General features: G+C 40.1%; 2 protein-coding genes and 6 non-coding genes across 8 annotated transcripts; 1 reads left to right on the top strand and 7 right to left on the bottom strand.

Moving 5' to 3' along the window:
• Positions 1-1937: 1937 nt before the first annotated feature.
• On the top strand, positions 1938-10438 carry map2k1 (mitogen-activated protein kinase kinase 1). Its single transcript, XM_032524658.1, has 11 exons — positions 1938-2229; positions 7035-7245; positions 7714-7860; positions 8060-8137; positions 8322-8373; positions 8649-8773; positions 9138-9345; positions 9548-9612; positions 9705-9763; positions 9845-9890; positions 9972-10438. Exons 1-11 carry the CDS (start codon positions 2147-2149, stop codon positions 10083-10085), a joined length of 1188 nt encoding a protein of 395 aa, XP_032380549.1. The 5' UTR covers positions 1938-2146; the 3' UTR covers positions 10086-10438.
• A 400-nt stretch (positions 10439-10838) lies between these two features.
• Positions 10839-10906, bottom strand: LOC116694838 (small nucleolar RNA SNORD18). Its single transcript, XR_004333284.1, has one exon. It is a non-coding gene; the product is annotated as a small nucleolar RNA SNORD18 (small nucleolar RNA).
• Positions 10907-11112: 206 nt separating this feature from the next.
• On the bottom strand, positions 11113-11183 carry LOC116694836 (small nucleolar RNA SNORD18). Its single transcript, XR_004333282.1, has one exon. It is a non-coding gene; the product is annotated as a small nucleolar RNA SNORD18 (small nucleolar RNA).
• A 972-nt stretch (positions 11184-12155) lies between these two features.
• rpl4 (ribosomal protein L4) lies at positions 12156-15817 on the bottom strand. Its single transcript, XM_032524659.1, has 10 exons — positions 15675-15817; positions 14759-14930; positions 14550-14656; positions 14188-14326; positions 13803-13927; positions 13370-13499; positions 12969-13125; positions 12684-12767; positions 12381-12501; positions 12156-12287 (listed from the first exon to the last, which is right to left on the bottom strand). The coding sequence occupies exons 1-10, from the start codon at positions 15675-15677 to the stop codon at positions 12177-12179; spliced, it is 1149 nt and encodes a 382-aa protein (XP_032380550.1). The 5' UTR covers positions 15678-15817; the 3' UTR covers positions 12156-12176.
• On the bottom strand, positions 12571-12638 carry LOC116694837 (small nucleolar RNA SNORD18). Its single transcript, XR_004333283.1, has one exon. It is a non-coding gene; the product is annotated as a small nucleolar RNA SNORD18 (small nucleolar RNA).
• Positions 12849-12920, bottom strand: LOC116694835 (small nucleolar RNA SNORD18). The gene has a single exon (XR_004333281.1). It is a non-coding gene; the product is annotated as a small nucleolar RNA SNORD18 (small nucleolar RNA).
• On the bottom strand, positions 14002-14101 carry LOC116694840 (small nucleolar RNA SNORD16). The gene has a single exon (XR_004333287.1). It is a non-coding gene; the product is annotated as a small nucleolar RNA SNORD16 (small nucleolar RNA).
• LOC116694839 (small nucleolar RNA SNORD16) lies at positions 14388-14486 on the bottom strand. The gene has a single exon (XR_004333285.1). It is a non-coding gene; the product is annotated as a small nucleolar RNA SNORD16 (small nucleolar RNA).
• Positions 15818-16024: the final 207 nt, after the last annotated feature.

Below are 16024 nucleotides of genomic sequence, written 5' to 3'. Positions count from 1 at the left end.
TTTACTTTTGATTATGTTTTTTAAAACTCAAAAACAATGTAGAACTAGAAAACAAAAAAACTGCAACACCTCCCACCAAGTCTGGAAGACGTTTGGCATTACCACAGATTAAATGTAGTAACAAAATATTATTTTGGAGAGTATAGAACAGTGGTTCCCAACCACGTCAGCTTTTGAACCCTTAAGCAGTACGACCCCCAGGAAGGAAATGCACTAGTGTAGATGTTTTATGGTCCATGTGGGAGACCGGGATTGTAGTCAAGTCTGATAAGCTCGAGTGCCCACAACCCAATTTGTCAAAAGCCACTTAGAATTCACACGGTTCCTGTCCATGGGCTCGAGATAGGACACAACCAATCTTTCCTTTCTGTCAGCCCGGGTTTATGGAGAAAAAGATGATTTTGGCAGTAAGATGCTTTTGGTAAACCAAGCACGGCTCAGTGGCCTTGTGTCTGTCTGTGTCAAGACAATGTGCACAGACTTTGGAGCAGATTGTAAAAATGGCAGTAAGTTTCAAGTTGTGCTTGATGACTAATCTACATAGTACAGGTTGGGCTGACAGCAAGATCATTCACAAGGGAAGGTGATGGGCTCTTGTCATTTGTGGTTTTGATTCATTTTGTCCACAGAGGTCAGTCTGACAGAATACAACATATACCATAAATTAAAGAGAAAATTTAGATCTAATATTTTTCTATTTAGTGATCTGAGAGAATAGTTTAGAAAGATTAACACATTTTTACTGGTGACATTTTGTTAAAAGAGGAGTTGTTAGAGAGGAAAATGCTGGAGGATTAGAGAATTTTTGGGAACAAGACAAAATTGGGAATAGCTCCAAATATTAAAAGTTTCTTAAATTTGGCAGCTGCGAAAACATTTTTATAGCTTGGTTGAAAATGGTGACTTAAATGCTGTCTGTTTAATATCCACTGATCATTAATGTATAATCCTAATAAGAAATAAATTACGTTACTGTAAAGCAATCACATGAAGTGGCTTTAAAATAGGTTCACATGAATTTCCCCTGCATTGAATGCATTAACACTATTTGCTTGATAATTAACACATGACTTGCATGAAAGTAAACTCACATTTGTATGCCATTCACTTTTAAATTTTCCAGTAGATTCTTTTTGGCTGTTGATTAAAATATATTGTGCTTGCATCTGGTAAGAGACAGTAAATTACCTAAAACAGGATCATTAAAATAACACATTTTGACATTGAGAGTATTGGAAGGTCCGAGTGTATCATTGCTATTCTGGATTTGGAATAATTACGCATCTATAAAAAGGTGGGATGAGAGAGATCCTACATAAAAATGTTTTATTTTATGAAAAATACACCATTTTCATCTGTATTCATATGGCTTTGTCATTGTTAAATTTAGTGGTAAAACAGCCAAACAGCCAAAACAGATATTTTGGGTAAAGATAATACTTCATTGATACCTACTGGTAAAATTCACAACACACCCAGCAGTATGTATGTATATGTGTATCGTAGACGCTGAGGACTAAATGCAGTTATTTGCATGTGTGGATGAGTTTTATATATATATATATCTATATATATATAGATATATATATATAGATAGATATAGATAGATATAGATATATATGTACCATTACATTTAAAGTAATTTTCACAGTGCATACTGCATCAATAATTATAATTCAATAATATAATATGCAATATTCTTAAATGACCATTCTCCATAGTGAATATTTTTTACTTTTTGTACTTTAAATATATTTTGATGCTAATACTTTAGTACTTTTGCGTAAGTATTTTTTTTTAACTTGTACTCTTCTACACTTTGGAATTGCTATTTCTTCCTCCACTGATGGTAGGTTAATACCCACCTTCCACCAGCAGAGGGGGCGCCGTCCCAAACACAGCCATGCTGTCCGGAAGACGAATGTAAATATTTTTTGTGACGTTTCATCTCCCGGATAATTCCTCATTCACATCCACCCATTAAGAAGAATATCAGGTCCTCCAGCTCATGACTGAAAAAGCTGTGGGTCTTATTCTGTCAGTCTCTCTTGAGTAACCTCACTGTGCCTTTTTAAAACCAGAGCTTTTTTTCTTCTGGGTTTCCTTCCTTATTCCTGTAGCTCGTGATTTGTTTCTTGTGTGTAACATGCAGAAGAGAAGAAAGCCAGAGCCGATCCAACTCAACCCGATCCCCGATGGAAACACTATCAACGGTACCGGAGCCACAGAGTGAGTGTCAACATTCATCTTCTAATGATGTTCAAGATTAAGAATGAGGAATACTGATAATGGCTCTGTGATCGATCGTATGTTAGATATATGTCCAATATGCTATAAAGGCTTGTGACAACTGCAGGAACATAGGCTAGATAACTGAATAACCCGTGTGTGTGTGTGTGTGTGTGTGTGGTGTGTGTGTGTGCGTGTGTGTGTGTGTGTGTGTGTGGTGTGTGGTGTGCGTGCGTGTGTGTGTGTGTGTGGCACTAGGTTACACTAAATGTTACAACTGCAAAAATGTTAAAAATTCCAATTAACAAGCTATTTTGTTACTTGATTTCATGCATTAATAACATTGCAGTGCTTCTCAGCAGAGAAAATTTAAACATTGTCAATAGACCTTTTTCTCCAGAAGACATGTTGGCATGTCATAGCAGGAAAAACACAGCTGTAATTACATGACTGCATTCCATTTAGGTGAGCTAGTCCCAGGGGCCTGATATTGTGCAAGGCTGGCTCACCGGCTTTGGATATATTTTGATTGTCCTTCCAGAACATGTCATGTATGATAGGGTATGAAAAGAAGAACCCAGTCCCCGATGCAGGTAATGAAAGCAATTGAAAAAGCATGCACTTGATGGAACTGAGCCATTGTAAGGGAAATTTGTATCTGTATTTGAAATGTGTGTCTGCCATTAAAAAGCTTTATAATGTGCAAATCTCAGGTCCCTCCTTCACTCTAACACAGTGTTTCTCAAACATTTTTTGCATCAAGGACCCCTAAGGTGACTCAAATTAGACCACAGACCCCAATTTGATAAGATTCTGTCCCAGGGTCCTGCATCTGAAACACTTTTTTCATGTACAGCAGATGTTTAATTACAGGAAGTGTATAAAACCCATGACCAAAATAGTCATACATTATTTCATTGTGTTACTTATAGAATGGAATAATGGTGAACATAAATGATTCCCCTTTTTGCTGGGGACCCCCTTTAATCCAGCTCAAAGACCCCTGAGGGGGTCACTGGACCACAATTTTGAAACCACTGCTAACAGCCCACTTTGTATGTACAGTGATTAATCAGATTGACCTTTGCAGGGAGGCAGCATGTAGAATAATATCTGTGTGTTGGATAAGTTTTGAGTAGGCCTCTTCCCATCACCATTTAAGAAAACACAATAATGGAGATATTAAATAGTTGTGACACCATGCTCTAGTTTTTTGTTCACAGAGAAAAGCCCCGTCAGTCCAGCAGCAACAAGCTGCATCAGTTGAGATGAAAATTACATAACATGTCATCCCTTGTGAATGGCTGGATTTCTAATGTGTTGTATAGGTGTAATTTCCATCATTAGATCATACATTTGTGTCTTTTGCAATGAATTAGCCTACTTAAAAAATAATGGACTCAAATCAAATGCGTTAAATCTCAATAAAATTCAGCAAATTTAAGACAAAGTAAAGCCGCACATTCTGACATTTAAGAAGCAGGATCTATCACAGGGGGGAGTTGTGCCTTGGCTTTGTTTGTTTGATAATGACATAGTCTCACATTGCCAGACCTATCTCCACAGCACTGCGGGGTAAATGATGATGACATAATGTTTGGCTGGAGTTGAGCTGTAACAGGCAGAAGAGCAGCACGTCAGAATAAAGCAACAACCTCTGAATCAGATATTTGGAAGTATCTGCTGTGTCCAGGAATACTGCTGAATTGTGCACTGTGACACTGTGCTGACAGAAAGCCACGCAGCCTGGTGTCACTCAGACCACTTTTCCATAGAAAGACTGTTTTATCTGGGTCCACATATTCAGCTGCCTGAAGGTCTTAGGAAAAGCAAATCCCATTTCAGGGCGGTGCTGGTGGATGATGGATCTGCACACAGAAGCACACAGTTGTCCCTTGCACTTTTGCACACATTTTGTTCCTTAACACTGCATAAAACCAAATTCTTGCACACCCACATGAAGAAGAAATGGCAAAAAGGTTACAATACAAGTTTGGTTTTATCTACTGATGAAACTGTATGTTGTATGTCAGATGCCAAAGAAACCAAAAAAGTTTCCCAACCAATCGACATCCGAACTTGTATATATCATGAAGAAGTAGGTTGATGCATAGACACCTCCAAAAATATACAGGTCAAACAGGGTAAATACCTCTATAAAAATTACTAGGAAAAGTCATATTTCCTAATTTTTGCTCTGCAAGGGCCCTAAAGTGTAAGGGTGATTTGTTTGTGAAAAGCTAGAGCTTTGCCAAATGTTTGCAGATCAGGGAAGTTGATGACCTATTTTAAAGAAACAGGCTTATTTGCTCCACTTGTGGTATAGTATGATGGGTGTGTATGTTTGGGGCTGCTATAGTGAAAGATTGGAAGAAGAGGCCTGTATGGGTTTTTATTATGTCAACACTTTTACTAACAATAGGTTGGATACTTGTTGGGACACAAACTAAAGAAAATGTCCGTCTTTACAGGCAGTGAGATGTTGCTGTTCGTAATGCTAGATTTGGTTTATCAAAGCAACACAGTATAGAAAATAAGCAGAGCAGAATACAGCTCAGATAGTCCGGACCATGGTGTTTATCTTTATATCTTTAAACGCTACTGTTATGGCTAAAAATGACAACAGAAATAAACAAGTTTGCCGCTTTCACATATTTCCGCAGTTCAACTCAACGGCAATTTGTCTACCTGGAAGTGATTTTTGGGTTAGCGCGACAGGGATTCGGCCTATAGGACCCTGGAACTGAAGCAGCCAAATGGAATTCAACCATCATTAATTTTAACAATTGCACCTGTGGTTTTCTACTGTGACATCTTGAAATGGGTTTTGTGAAAAAATGCCTGTACTAAATAAGAATGTTAGATTGCAATAATTCCAGATGACATTTAGTCTCATAATACAGTGTCAACATTATAGCTGAAACTGATGAAAACTTACCAGACACATACATTAGAACATTATGTTGTGGTATTTTTTGGACCAGCACACAGTAAGGTCTGATGCACATACTAACTGTTGCATAGTGGGTGCAGAATGAGCTTAATGCGATGAGGATTTTATTGAAACCAGACCATTCCACTCTGGTGAAAAGGAATCGCCATTACATCCCGCAAAATGCTTTCTCAGTGTGAAATGGCTGGCAGCAATGGGGGAAGTGTAGGCCTATTAAGTGGCCAACCTAATGCCAGTCAAGCATGTAATATTATCAGCGGAGACCTGTAGTCAGAGATATACAAGTGGTTGCTAAACATTAATTTCACTTCATTGTTAAGTTTTCTTCCAGAACAAAAAATCTTTTTAAAATACAATCATGCCTTCCTTGTGATACCTCAAACTATTAATTTGCATTTATCATGAGTTTAACTAATTTAACTCATTTATAATAGGAGTCAATATTGGGAAAATTTCAAAGTCATCTGATTTCAAAAGCGAGGATGTTTTAGTGGGAAAACAGCAGCTTTACAGCAGTCTTAAAAGGGAAACAGTATGTAGGCCTCACAATTGCCAGTTTAATTTCTTTCAATTAATAACTAACAATGGCAACATATGTACAAATACTTTTGCAAGCCAAAGTCACAAGGCAAAATAGGGCTTTTATGTATGTTTGGCTCAACACCACATTTTCTGATAACAGCGATGCCACCATCTTTCCGGCGCTTGGTGAAAAGCCATAGAAATATTGCGTCTTTTGCATTCAAGTTCTACTAGATGTCCTTGGACGTTGTGTGGATGGAGCACAAAAGGCCAGCATAGTCCTCGCTCTTTCTGCGCCCAGGGGTGTGGGCTGCTGTGTGCAGCTTCTGTAGTCCCTCCCACATACATATTGTGTGCCCTCTTCTCAATATCTACAGCCTCCTCCACCTCCAGCTCTTGTCGACAAAACGCCCACACTACCCACAACCAACTCAAACTCAGCACCTCGTCTCCATGGATATGCAGGCCTACTGTCAAAAATAATACCACTTAACCCTCTCTTTGCTGTGTGGTGGAGTAGCGGAGAGAAGAGCGTACTGCCCCTGCTCTGGCTGCTCGCCACTGACTCATGATTAAGTACAAAGATAAAAGAAGAAAACCATCTTATTATCATCAGATAAGCATGCACATATGAAAGATGTATAGATTATGAAGATGGAACACGCTTGTACACTTTTTTGGCATGTAAGATGTCCTTACCATTAAACATTTTTTGATTTATTCTTTAGCTTTGCATTATGAAACATTTACTCAAAAATATTTACTCATGAATGCCCATCTATGCCTTGTTTCCATGAACAGACATCTACGCTTGTTTAAAAAAAAAAAATCTAATCAGTTGAAATATGACAACTCATTGGATATGAGTCATTAACTTCTTTTAAAGTCACTGATAAAAGCTTAGGCTGTCTTTGTGTTGCAGTACATCCAATGTTTTGAGACAGTGGACTGGGAGGGAAAGGAGAGGTCAGAAAGCAGCAGAAGAGTTCTCTTGACAATTGATTGCTCTAGGCATCAGAGGAACTCCAAGCTTCCTCACACTGTGATCTAAGAAGGAACACTAAAACACAAACTGCAACCCCTTCTGTCTGCCTGCTGGCTCTTTTGGATGGTTGTTGTGGGCATGTGCAACAGTAGTTGTCACAGACAAAGCTCTGTTTTCTCTCCAAGGTTTCAATGATACAATAGATACAGTAGTCAGCCTGTGCTTCTGGCAAAGAACATCTGCAAAAGTTCCATCTGAATGGAATCAAGGCTCTATTTATTTAGGGACAAATAAACTTACAATGAGCTAATTTTTCTCTCTGTCTTTCTTTATCATCTATCTAAGAACAAACTTAGAAGCACTGCAGAAGAAACTAGAGGAGCTTGAGTTGGATGAGCAGCAGCGGAAACGCCTGGAGGCCTTTCTGACACAGAAGCAGAAGGTGGGAGAGCTGAAGGACGATGACTTTGAGAAGATCTGTGAGCTGGGTGCCGGCAACGGAGGAGTTGTCTTCAAGGTCTCCCACCGACCCTCTGGTCTGATTATGGCGAGGAAGGTAAGCGGCGGCCCTGATGGCTGGTTGTAGGAAGGGCTGGAGTGAAGACACTGACAAAAAAAATTACATACATAATATGTAATAAACATCTTTAGTATGTTTTTTTTTTTTTTTTTTTTACAGGAATCAGTTTTTTGAGTGTTTAGAGTCAAATTCTGTAATCTGTAATTTTCCAGTAGTTTCTGAACAACATAAAATGTGGATTAGTGGGACAGTGTCACATTGTCCAAGAGCCACTGTGTGAGATCCACACACCAACCACAACATTCATCCATATTAAAACATTTTTTTCTTAATCGTAACATGTATAGTATATAATTGTGTGTGTGTGTGTGTGTGTGTGTGTGTGTGTGTGTGTGTGTGTGTGTGTGTGTGCACACAGCCGTCCAAAAAGAACATTGAATCTCTGTGTATTTCTGTTCTGTATGATGAGAACATAAATAAAAGTTGATTTCTGATGTGTTCCAGCTGATCCACCTGGAAATCAAACCAGCCATTAGGAACCAGATCATTAGGGAGCTGCAGGTGCTACATGAGTGTAACTCCCCCTACATTGTGGGCTTCTACGGAGCTTTCTACAGTGATGGCGAAATCAGCATCTGTATGGAGCATATGGTACTTATCTTTAATAGGTTCTGGCTACCAGTGTGTTTATACAGTATCACTTTAAATGAGCTGAACAGGTCTGGCATGTGTTTTCCTCCATGTATAACCTCCTTAGTATTGAGAGAAACTCATTTGGTTTAAATGTTTTGAATTTCAAAGAGCCTTTTCAGCAAAAGCTCCCTATATTTTTCTTCCCTGCTGGCTATAGGATGGTGGCTCCTTGGACCAGTCACTGAAGAAGGCAGGCAAGATCCCGGAGCAGATCCTTGGCAAAGTCAGCATCGCTGTGGGTAGCTCCAACACCTCTTCTACCAGTTTGGTGCTCTGGATGTCACACTACAGCTATATTTGTTTTATTTATGGATATAAAACTGTTCATCATTGATGCATATGTGCTAGTACATTATGTATTTTGCACAACTAGTACTCTGAATCCTTACTGCGCTGATATGCAATATTTGTCTTTCCAGGTCATTAAAGGGCTCTCCTACCTGAGGGAGAAACACAAGATCATGCACAGAGGTCAGTCACTATTTAATATCCTAAAAGATGGTATCAATCAAATAAGGTTTTGCCCCTTTACAAGACCGTAAAATGTATCAATGAAGTGCTTTAAATGACTTTAGAGTATTTATCTTACAGTACCTTACAGTAATTTCCTTATTTCAGATGCATAGAATTTATCTTGCACATTTAAATAATGAAAGAAAATGTTATAACACACAAGCCTGCACTGAGCTTTTGCAGCAGCTTGCCCAGCGTGTTCTCCTAAATATACTGCATGTTTCTTGTTTTAGATGTCAAGCCTTCTAACATCCTAGTGAATTCCCGTGGTGAGATCAAGCTGTGTGACTTTGGAGTGAGCGGACAGCTCATAGACTCCATGGCCAACTCCTTCGTGGGCACTCGTTCTTACATGTCTGTGAGTTAAATGGGCATACTCCTCCTTTCCCGCTGATCATTCCCATATTAGTCTGTACGATTCCGGTTACAGTTGAATTAAATCTCTGATTTATGTGTAAGGGAAGTAGTGTCCCCAGTTCAGACTAAATTCCCCATTTCGATGACCCACAAATCAACTTGGACTGGCTTAATTCATTCAGGCTTCATGTCAAGTGGGCCAAATATCTTTTCAGCAATAGGTATGTTAAAAGTAGGCCCTGCATTGGAACATGTGACAAATATCCTTGAACCATTTAGATTTTACATGTGTACGTCACAAATGTTCTATTTAATATACAAATCGCTAATGGTTGTAGTGATTTAATTGCACATCTGTTGTGCAGCCGGAGCGTTTACAGGGCACCCATTACTCTGTTCAGTCGGACATCTGGAGTATGGGTCTGTCCCTGGTTGAGATGGCCATTGGACGCTTTCCCATCCCACCACCTGATGCTAAGGAACTGGAACAGATTTTTGGCTTCTTAGTGGAAGGAGAGGCAGGCTGCAGCGAGTCCTCCCCAAAGCCACAGCCCCCCGGGCGACCAGGCAGCTGTAAGTCTGACATGACATGTTTATCCTGTGATTCTGCAGTGTTTTGACTGAAAATATTTCAAAAGGTCTGTTCAAATGGTTTACAACAAAATCAATGAGAGCATTGTCATAAAGGGACATACAGTATATTGGTGGCCTTGAGTGATGATTAGTGCAGACAAGACAGTGAATTATGACAGAGGCTTTTATTTTTACTCCCTAGCATACGGGTCTGACAGCAGACCACCAATGGCTATTTTTGAGCTGCTTGATTACATAGTCAATGAGGTGAGTATGCCCATTATGACTACACAACATGAACATACCTTTGTCAGCAATTTCATCCATTCAGTGCTTACTTGACCTTTATGCATTTTCAGCCTCCCCCAAAGCTGCCTGGGATATTTAGCTCTGAATTTCAAGACTTTGTGAACAAGTGGTATGTTGGAGTAATGTTTGAAAATATGCCACCTAGTGGTGTAAATGCACTACATTAAGATCATTTGTGTCTCCATTTCAGTTTGGTAAAGAATCCTGCAGAGAGAGCAGACCTCAAACAGTTGATGGTGAGTGTTCACATTTAGCAGTATTCACCTAAATGTTTCTCCACAATTTTAGCGATCTCACACCTTCCTCTTTTTCTTCAGGTGCATCCTTTCATCAAACAGTCTGAGGCAGAGCAGGTCGACTTTGCGGGCTGGTTGTGCAGTACCATTGGACTCAATAAGCCTGTGACACCCACCCATGGTACAGCAATGTGAGGCCTGTGGTCAAACCCCATATCCCAAGCCCCTCCGATGACTGGATTTGCATAATGGATTAAATGTACCCTTTTTTTAACCAAGTACTAAATGGGTTTGAGTTCTGCAATCAATCGTATATTTAGTGTACAAACCTACATGCCATGTGAAATTAAATGTATTGAGCAAGTCTTGGGCTACATTGCAGGCCTGCCTGAAAAGCCATCTTTTTCTAATGGTCAAATTATTTAATCATGATAAATGCTGCTTAACCTGTGTGCTTGATATTCCTCTTTGCCTTGTGTTCTAACAGCACCAACACAAAGTCTTTGTCAGCTTATGTGAAATAAATAGCCTTGTGAATCAATTTTGAATTAAGGGTTGCACTCTTATATTTGAAACAAATGATTTATTTATCAAACTCTTGTCAGCATGTATAGAGTTTTATGCCTTGGGTTTGGCAGGTGCTCCCTTCTTTCCAAGCTTCAGCATCTTGGCCTATGGAGGGAACAAAAATGTTGCAAAGTCACAAACAATTGAAGGCTACAAGTTTTTCTTCCAGCTTGGATTGTGGAGGTTCTTACCACAGGGTCATGCTTGAGGATGGCAAGACGTCTTGCGGTCTTGGCGTAAGGATTCAGTTTAAGCATAATTCTCAAGTTCTTCAGAGGATTCTTCTTCAGTACTCTGCGGTTGATGGTTTTACTGTAATGACAATATAATACAGTCTTAATGACGTGGACTTCTGTTAAACTACAAGGCAGTAATAATGCGTCGCTCAGGACTTCCATATAATCAGGGTTCAGAAACACGGACCTGAAGTGGGAACATCATCATTGTTGACTGGCAAAATAAATTCAAGAACTTGAAATGAGCAGTGCTTACGTAGGTGTATGAAGTGCTTTCTGAATCTCCTCACTCTCAGAATCCTGCTCAGGTCTGTGTTGGTCATCTTATGCATGGGCAGGCTGGAACAAAAAAGGCATTCAAAATTTAATCTGCAGTGTCATAAATATGACAATAGTAACCGACTAGTCTTTGAATGCTCAAACTCAGAACTTCTTTTAATACTCACAAGTTTCAAAACACGGACCATGAAGTGGAAGCTCATCACTGATGTGATCAACAGTTTAAGTTGTGCTACAGCGCATTCCTTAATTACTCACTTGTAGCCAATCTTCAGGAAGCAGGTTTAGGCCATGTGCCGTACAGCTCATCCAGCTTGCGGAATGCACTCTGTCCAGATGCAGAAGCGTCCAACGTGACCACCAGGGGCAAGCCTCAGGAGGTTCAGTTTGTTCATTCAGCACAGTGATGCCTTCATAATACAGTACAATAATTACCACTCAAGTTATACAAGGACAGCACAGTTTTAATGAAAGGTCTGTAATACCCACTGCATATAACTTCATTTTTTGGTTTTAAAAATATTTGGATATGCAGTTACAACACAGCAATGAATTACTTTTAATCAAAGGACACACCTGGGACACTTCTGAAGGCGTTGGTGACACGGTGTCTTAGTTGTAGATGACGAATGGTCCTCTGCATTAGCTCCATCTGTGATGCCTCATTTTACCCTTACCAGCATGCAGGTTTTTTTCATCATACAAACCTTTCCTTTAGCTGCATTCTTTTAACAGTCTGAGGCAGAGCAGGTCAACTTTGCAGGCTGGTTGCGCAGTACCATCGGACTCAATAAGCCTGTGACACCCACGATATAGCAATGTGAGGCCTGTTGTCAAACCCCATGTCCCAAGCTCCTCCAATGACTGGATTTGTATTATGGGTAAAATGTATGTTCATACAGAGTAGTAAATGGGTTTAAAAGTTGCGCAATCATTAATGTACAAACCTACATGCCATGTGAAATTAAATGTATTGAGCAAGTCTTGGGCTACATTGCAGGCCTGCCTGAAAAGCCATCTTTTTCTAATGGTCAAATTATTTAATCATGATAAATGCTGCTTAACCTGTGTGCTCTAAATTCCTCTTTGCCTTGTGTTCTAACAGCATCAACACAAAGTCTTTGTTAGCCTATGTGAAAAAATAGCCCTGTGAATCAAATTTAGAATGAGGGGTCTGACTCTTATATTTGAAACAAATGATTTATTATCTGTAAACTCTTGTCTGCACGTATAGAGTTTTATGCCTTGGGTTGGGTTTGGCAGGTGCTCCCTTCTTTCCAGGCTTCTTCTTGGGCTTCAGCATCTTGGCCTTGATCTATGGAGGGAACCAAAAAAAAGATTTCAAAGTCACAATAAAGAATTCAAGTGTACAAGTTTTTCTTCCAGCTTGGATTCTGTAGGTTCTTACCGCAGGGTCATGCTTGAGGATGGCAAGACGTCTTGCGGTCTTGGCGTAAGGATTCAGTTTAAGCATAATTCTCAAGTTCTTCAGAGGATTCTTCTTCAGTACTCTGCGGTTGATGGTTTTACTGTAATGACAATATAATACAGTCTTAATGACGTGGATTTCGGTGAAACTACAAGGCAGTAATAATGCGTCGCTCAGGACTTCCATATAATCAGGGTTCAGAAACACGGACCTGAAGTGGGAACATCATCATTGTTGACTGGCAAAAATAAATTTCAAGAACTTGAAATGAGCAGTGCTTACGTAGGTGTATGAAGTGCTTTCTGAATCTCCTCACTCTTCAGAATCCTGCTCAGGTCTGTGTTGGTCATCTTATGCATGGGCAGGCTGGAACGAAAAAGGCATTCAAAATTTAATCCGCAGTGTCATAAATATGACAATAGTAAACAGACTAGTCTTTGAATGCTCAAACTCAGAACTTCTTTTGATATCACAGAGTTTCAAAAACACGGACCATGAAGTGGAAGCTCATCACTGATGTGATCAACAGTTTAAGTTGTGCTACAGCGCAATTCCTTAATTACTCACTTGTAGCCAATCTTCAGGGAAGCAGGTTTACGCCAGGTGCCGTACAGCTCATCCAGCTTGCGGAAAGCACTCTCAGTCCAGATGCAGAAGCGTCCAACGTGACCACCAGGGGCAAGCCTCAGGAGGTTCAGTTTGTTCACATTCTGCAGAGTGATACCTTCATAATACAGTAAAATAATTACCACTCACGTTGAATGATCTTGTAGCTTGCTTTTTAAAAATGGCAATTAAAAGTATTCACAGATGAAAAAAATACTCAAGGACAGCCCAATGTTACTGCCATAAAAGTTTCTAATACCCACAGTATGTGTTATACATTAGGTTTTAAAATATAAAAAGACTAGCAGATGATGTTTTGATATAACGCAGTTATGCTTTACACATTTAAACAAATGACACACCTGGGATATTTCTGAAGGCTTTGGTGACACCAGCGTCTTGGTTGTATATGATGCATGGTCCTCTGCGTTGGATCCGTCTGCGATTCCTCATCTTACCCTTGCCAGCACGCATGCGCTGAGAAGAGTAGACCTAAGAATGGAAAGCATTTCATTATTCCAATAAACTATTAAAATGAACTAGTAATGCCTAATATACTGAACCGATGCAGTTCTCACAGGCAGAGGACAGGTCACCTCTCATTTTATCGTACTTTAAGTAACAAGTTCAGTCTGGGGTACTGCTACACTATATATGGATCAGTTTACAGATTACTTTATTCCTTGTAAATTGAGGGACCATGTATAAAAACAACATGATCATTGTTCTATTTTAAATCATATTTTTCCCAAGTGCAGTGTCAACCCAATAAAGAAAATGTGAAATTTTGATTACCTTCTTGATGTCATTCCAGGCTTTAAGCTTCTTTAGCAGGAGCACTGCCTCCTTGGTCTTCTTGTAGCCCTCAACTTTGTCTTCAACTACCAGTGGGACCTCAGGGATTTCCTCAATGCGGTGTCCTAATACAAGATATTCATGTCACCAAAAGATAACACAAACATCTTCCTGTCTGGACTACAGTTTTGCCAGAGCTTGCTCAGAATTTAACACACATCAATACCTTGTGACAGCTTAGAGACAGCAGGCAACTGTCACTGATCACAGACTCAGACGCAAATTACACCATCATGGCAAGACAACCGTTCTTAAAAATGTTTGAGAAGATTTCATTTCAATGTTACTCATTTTTGGTCCCTGCAAATAGTCTTTTAGAACTTACCTTTGGACATCACAAGCGCGGGAATGGCAGAGGCAGCCACGGCAGAGCAGATGGCATAGCGCTTCTGGGTTGTGTTGATCCTGCGGTGCCAGCGACGCCAGGTTTTGGTGGGGGCAAACATGCGACCTCCACGACACATCTAGACCAAAGTCAAGGCTTGACAACAACTGAAGTAACATTTTAACGAAGTACCCAATACATGCTCAGACTCAATGCTCGTCAGCCATCTGTGCCAGCATATGACAGCAGGCATTCTGTCACTGGTCACAGAGTCAGTCGCAAATTACACCATCACTGCAAGTCTTGTTAGAAACATGGGAGAGGTAAAAAATGTTACGCTTCAATTTTGGTCACAAGGATACATTTCCAAAGGCACCCTGGCCAGAGCGGTGAGTACCACCACCTCTCACACGAGGGATACGGGCTACAGCTCTTCCGGTACCCCAGGACTCTGCACTGGTCTGGTGGCCTGAAATAAACAATCAGTGTTTGAGAATGCATGAGCTCAGTTGCCGACTTAAAGTCTTTTTTAACTATGATGGCAAAACATGTTAATTCAAGACTGACTCACCAGCCAGCTCACTGACTGCATATGGCTGGCGACTGTTCTTGCGCATGTTGGTGTGCACAAAATTCACCACATCAGGGCGAATTGGAGCCTTGAACACAGCAGGCATGACGACATTCTTGCCTGAAGATTCTCCTTTCTCGGAATAAACCGAGATCAGGGGTCGGGCACAGGCCTAGGAACAAAAACACACATGTTAGCCTTAATAAATATAGTTGAATTTGATAAAGTATACTGGATGAGATCATTTTAGGCGAATGTTCATTTAAAATAACGTGTCCTTAGAACAAGAAATTGCATTTCCTAACATGTGCATAAATGTAAAGGTGACTTTAAAACCAGCGTGATGCAACTGGTAACGTTATGTGGAGAAGTGCACCTCGCACTTTAAGAGCAGCGGGGACTGCTCATTAACATGGCGTACTAGACCAATTCACCAAAGAAATAGGTTTTTTCAGGGAATTCGGTGGTTGGCCCTAGCTTTACAGTTAGCTCCATTATGCTAACATGAATTAGCAAGCTAACGTTAGTCTTAACGTTGACGTACATCGTTCAAGCATTATTTGCGGCGTTTACGCTGTTAAGAGCATACATATGCTCAACAGCTACGAATAGTATCTACAACAGGAGAAACATAGATGCCATCTAATTAAGCGACCTCTGCTAGCTGCTTGATACAGATCTACCTCGGAGGAGCTAGCCACACGTGTAACGTTAGCTAGTACAAGAAGCAGTTTGTCCAAAATGGCTCCTCGTGTTAGCGTCACTAGCCGGGAGCGATCCAACTCACTGCTCTTTTGAATCAATATTTAAGCTTTTCACCGACGAAGAATACAGACTTATTTGATGAGTACACACAGCAAGATATACCCAACATATTACATAGGACGTCAATAATGATCTGAGTGTGATTTCTCACCATTTTCGGTAATTATTTTTCGGCTCGCCGGGAACCACACTCCTTACGGTATGGCGGCCACAGTAAAAAGGAAGTTAGTACATCACCCTAAATGCTTTATGCCTCCGCCTGGATGAATATCACTTCCGCCGACAGAGTTTTTTTCTTCAGTTTCTTCTGCAAATTGTTTTGCTTATCGCAAAGAAATAGACATGATGAAATGTGTATACATGCAACAAAAAATTGCGTCCGCATTTTTAATTATCTTTTATGGCTAAATAAAAAACCCTTAAAGTTAGTTGTTTCTGCTGGGACTATTTCTTTACGCCATGTTGGCGCAAGATAAACGCAAAGGTCGAACTATTTTCTTG

The sequence above is a fragment of the Etheostoma spectabile genome, chromosome 8, assembly GCF_008692095.1.
Source record: "Etheostoma spectabile isolate EspeVRDwgs_2016 chromosome 8, UIUC_Espe_1.0, whole genome shotgun sequence".
In the NCBI taxonomy this organism is placed as follows: Eukaryota; Metazoa; Chordata; class Actinopteri; order Perciformes; family Percidae; genus Etheostoma; species Etheostoma spectabile.
The sequence above is the reverse complement of the archived record's forward strand: the minus strand, read 5'-3'. Positions and strand labels throughout refer to the sequence as shown.

Excerpts from the sequence above, each read along its gene's own strand:
- map2k1 (XM_032524658.1), top strand. The coding sequence starts at position 2,147 with ATGCAGAAGAGAAGAAAGCCAGAGCCGATCCAACTCAACCCGATCCCC. Across the intron at positions 2,230-7,034 it reads AACGGTACCGGAGCCACAGA|AACAAACTTAGAAGCACTGC; the intron begins GTGAGTGTCAAC and ends CATCTATCTAAG. Across the intron at positions 7,246-7,713 it reads GTCTGATTATGGCGAGGAAG|CTGATCCACCTGGAAATCAA; the intron begins GTAAGCGGCGGC and ends GATGTGTTCCAG.
- rpl4 (XM_032524659.1), bottom strand. Across the intron at positions 14,657-14,758 it reads TGCAGTCAGTGAGCTGGCTG|GCCACCAGACCAGTGCAGAG; the intron begins GTGAGTCAGTCT and ends TGTTTATTTCAG. Across the intron at positions 12,768-12,968 it reads TCCCTGAAGATTGGCTACAA|CCTGCCCATGCATAAGATGA; the intron begins GTGAGTAATTAA and ends TTTTCGTTCCAG.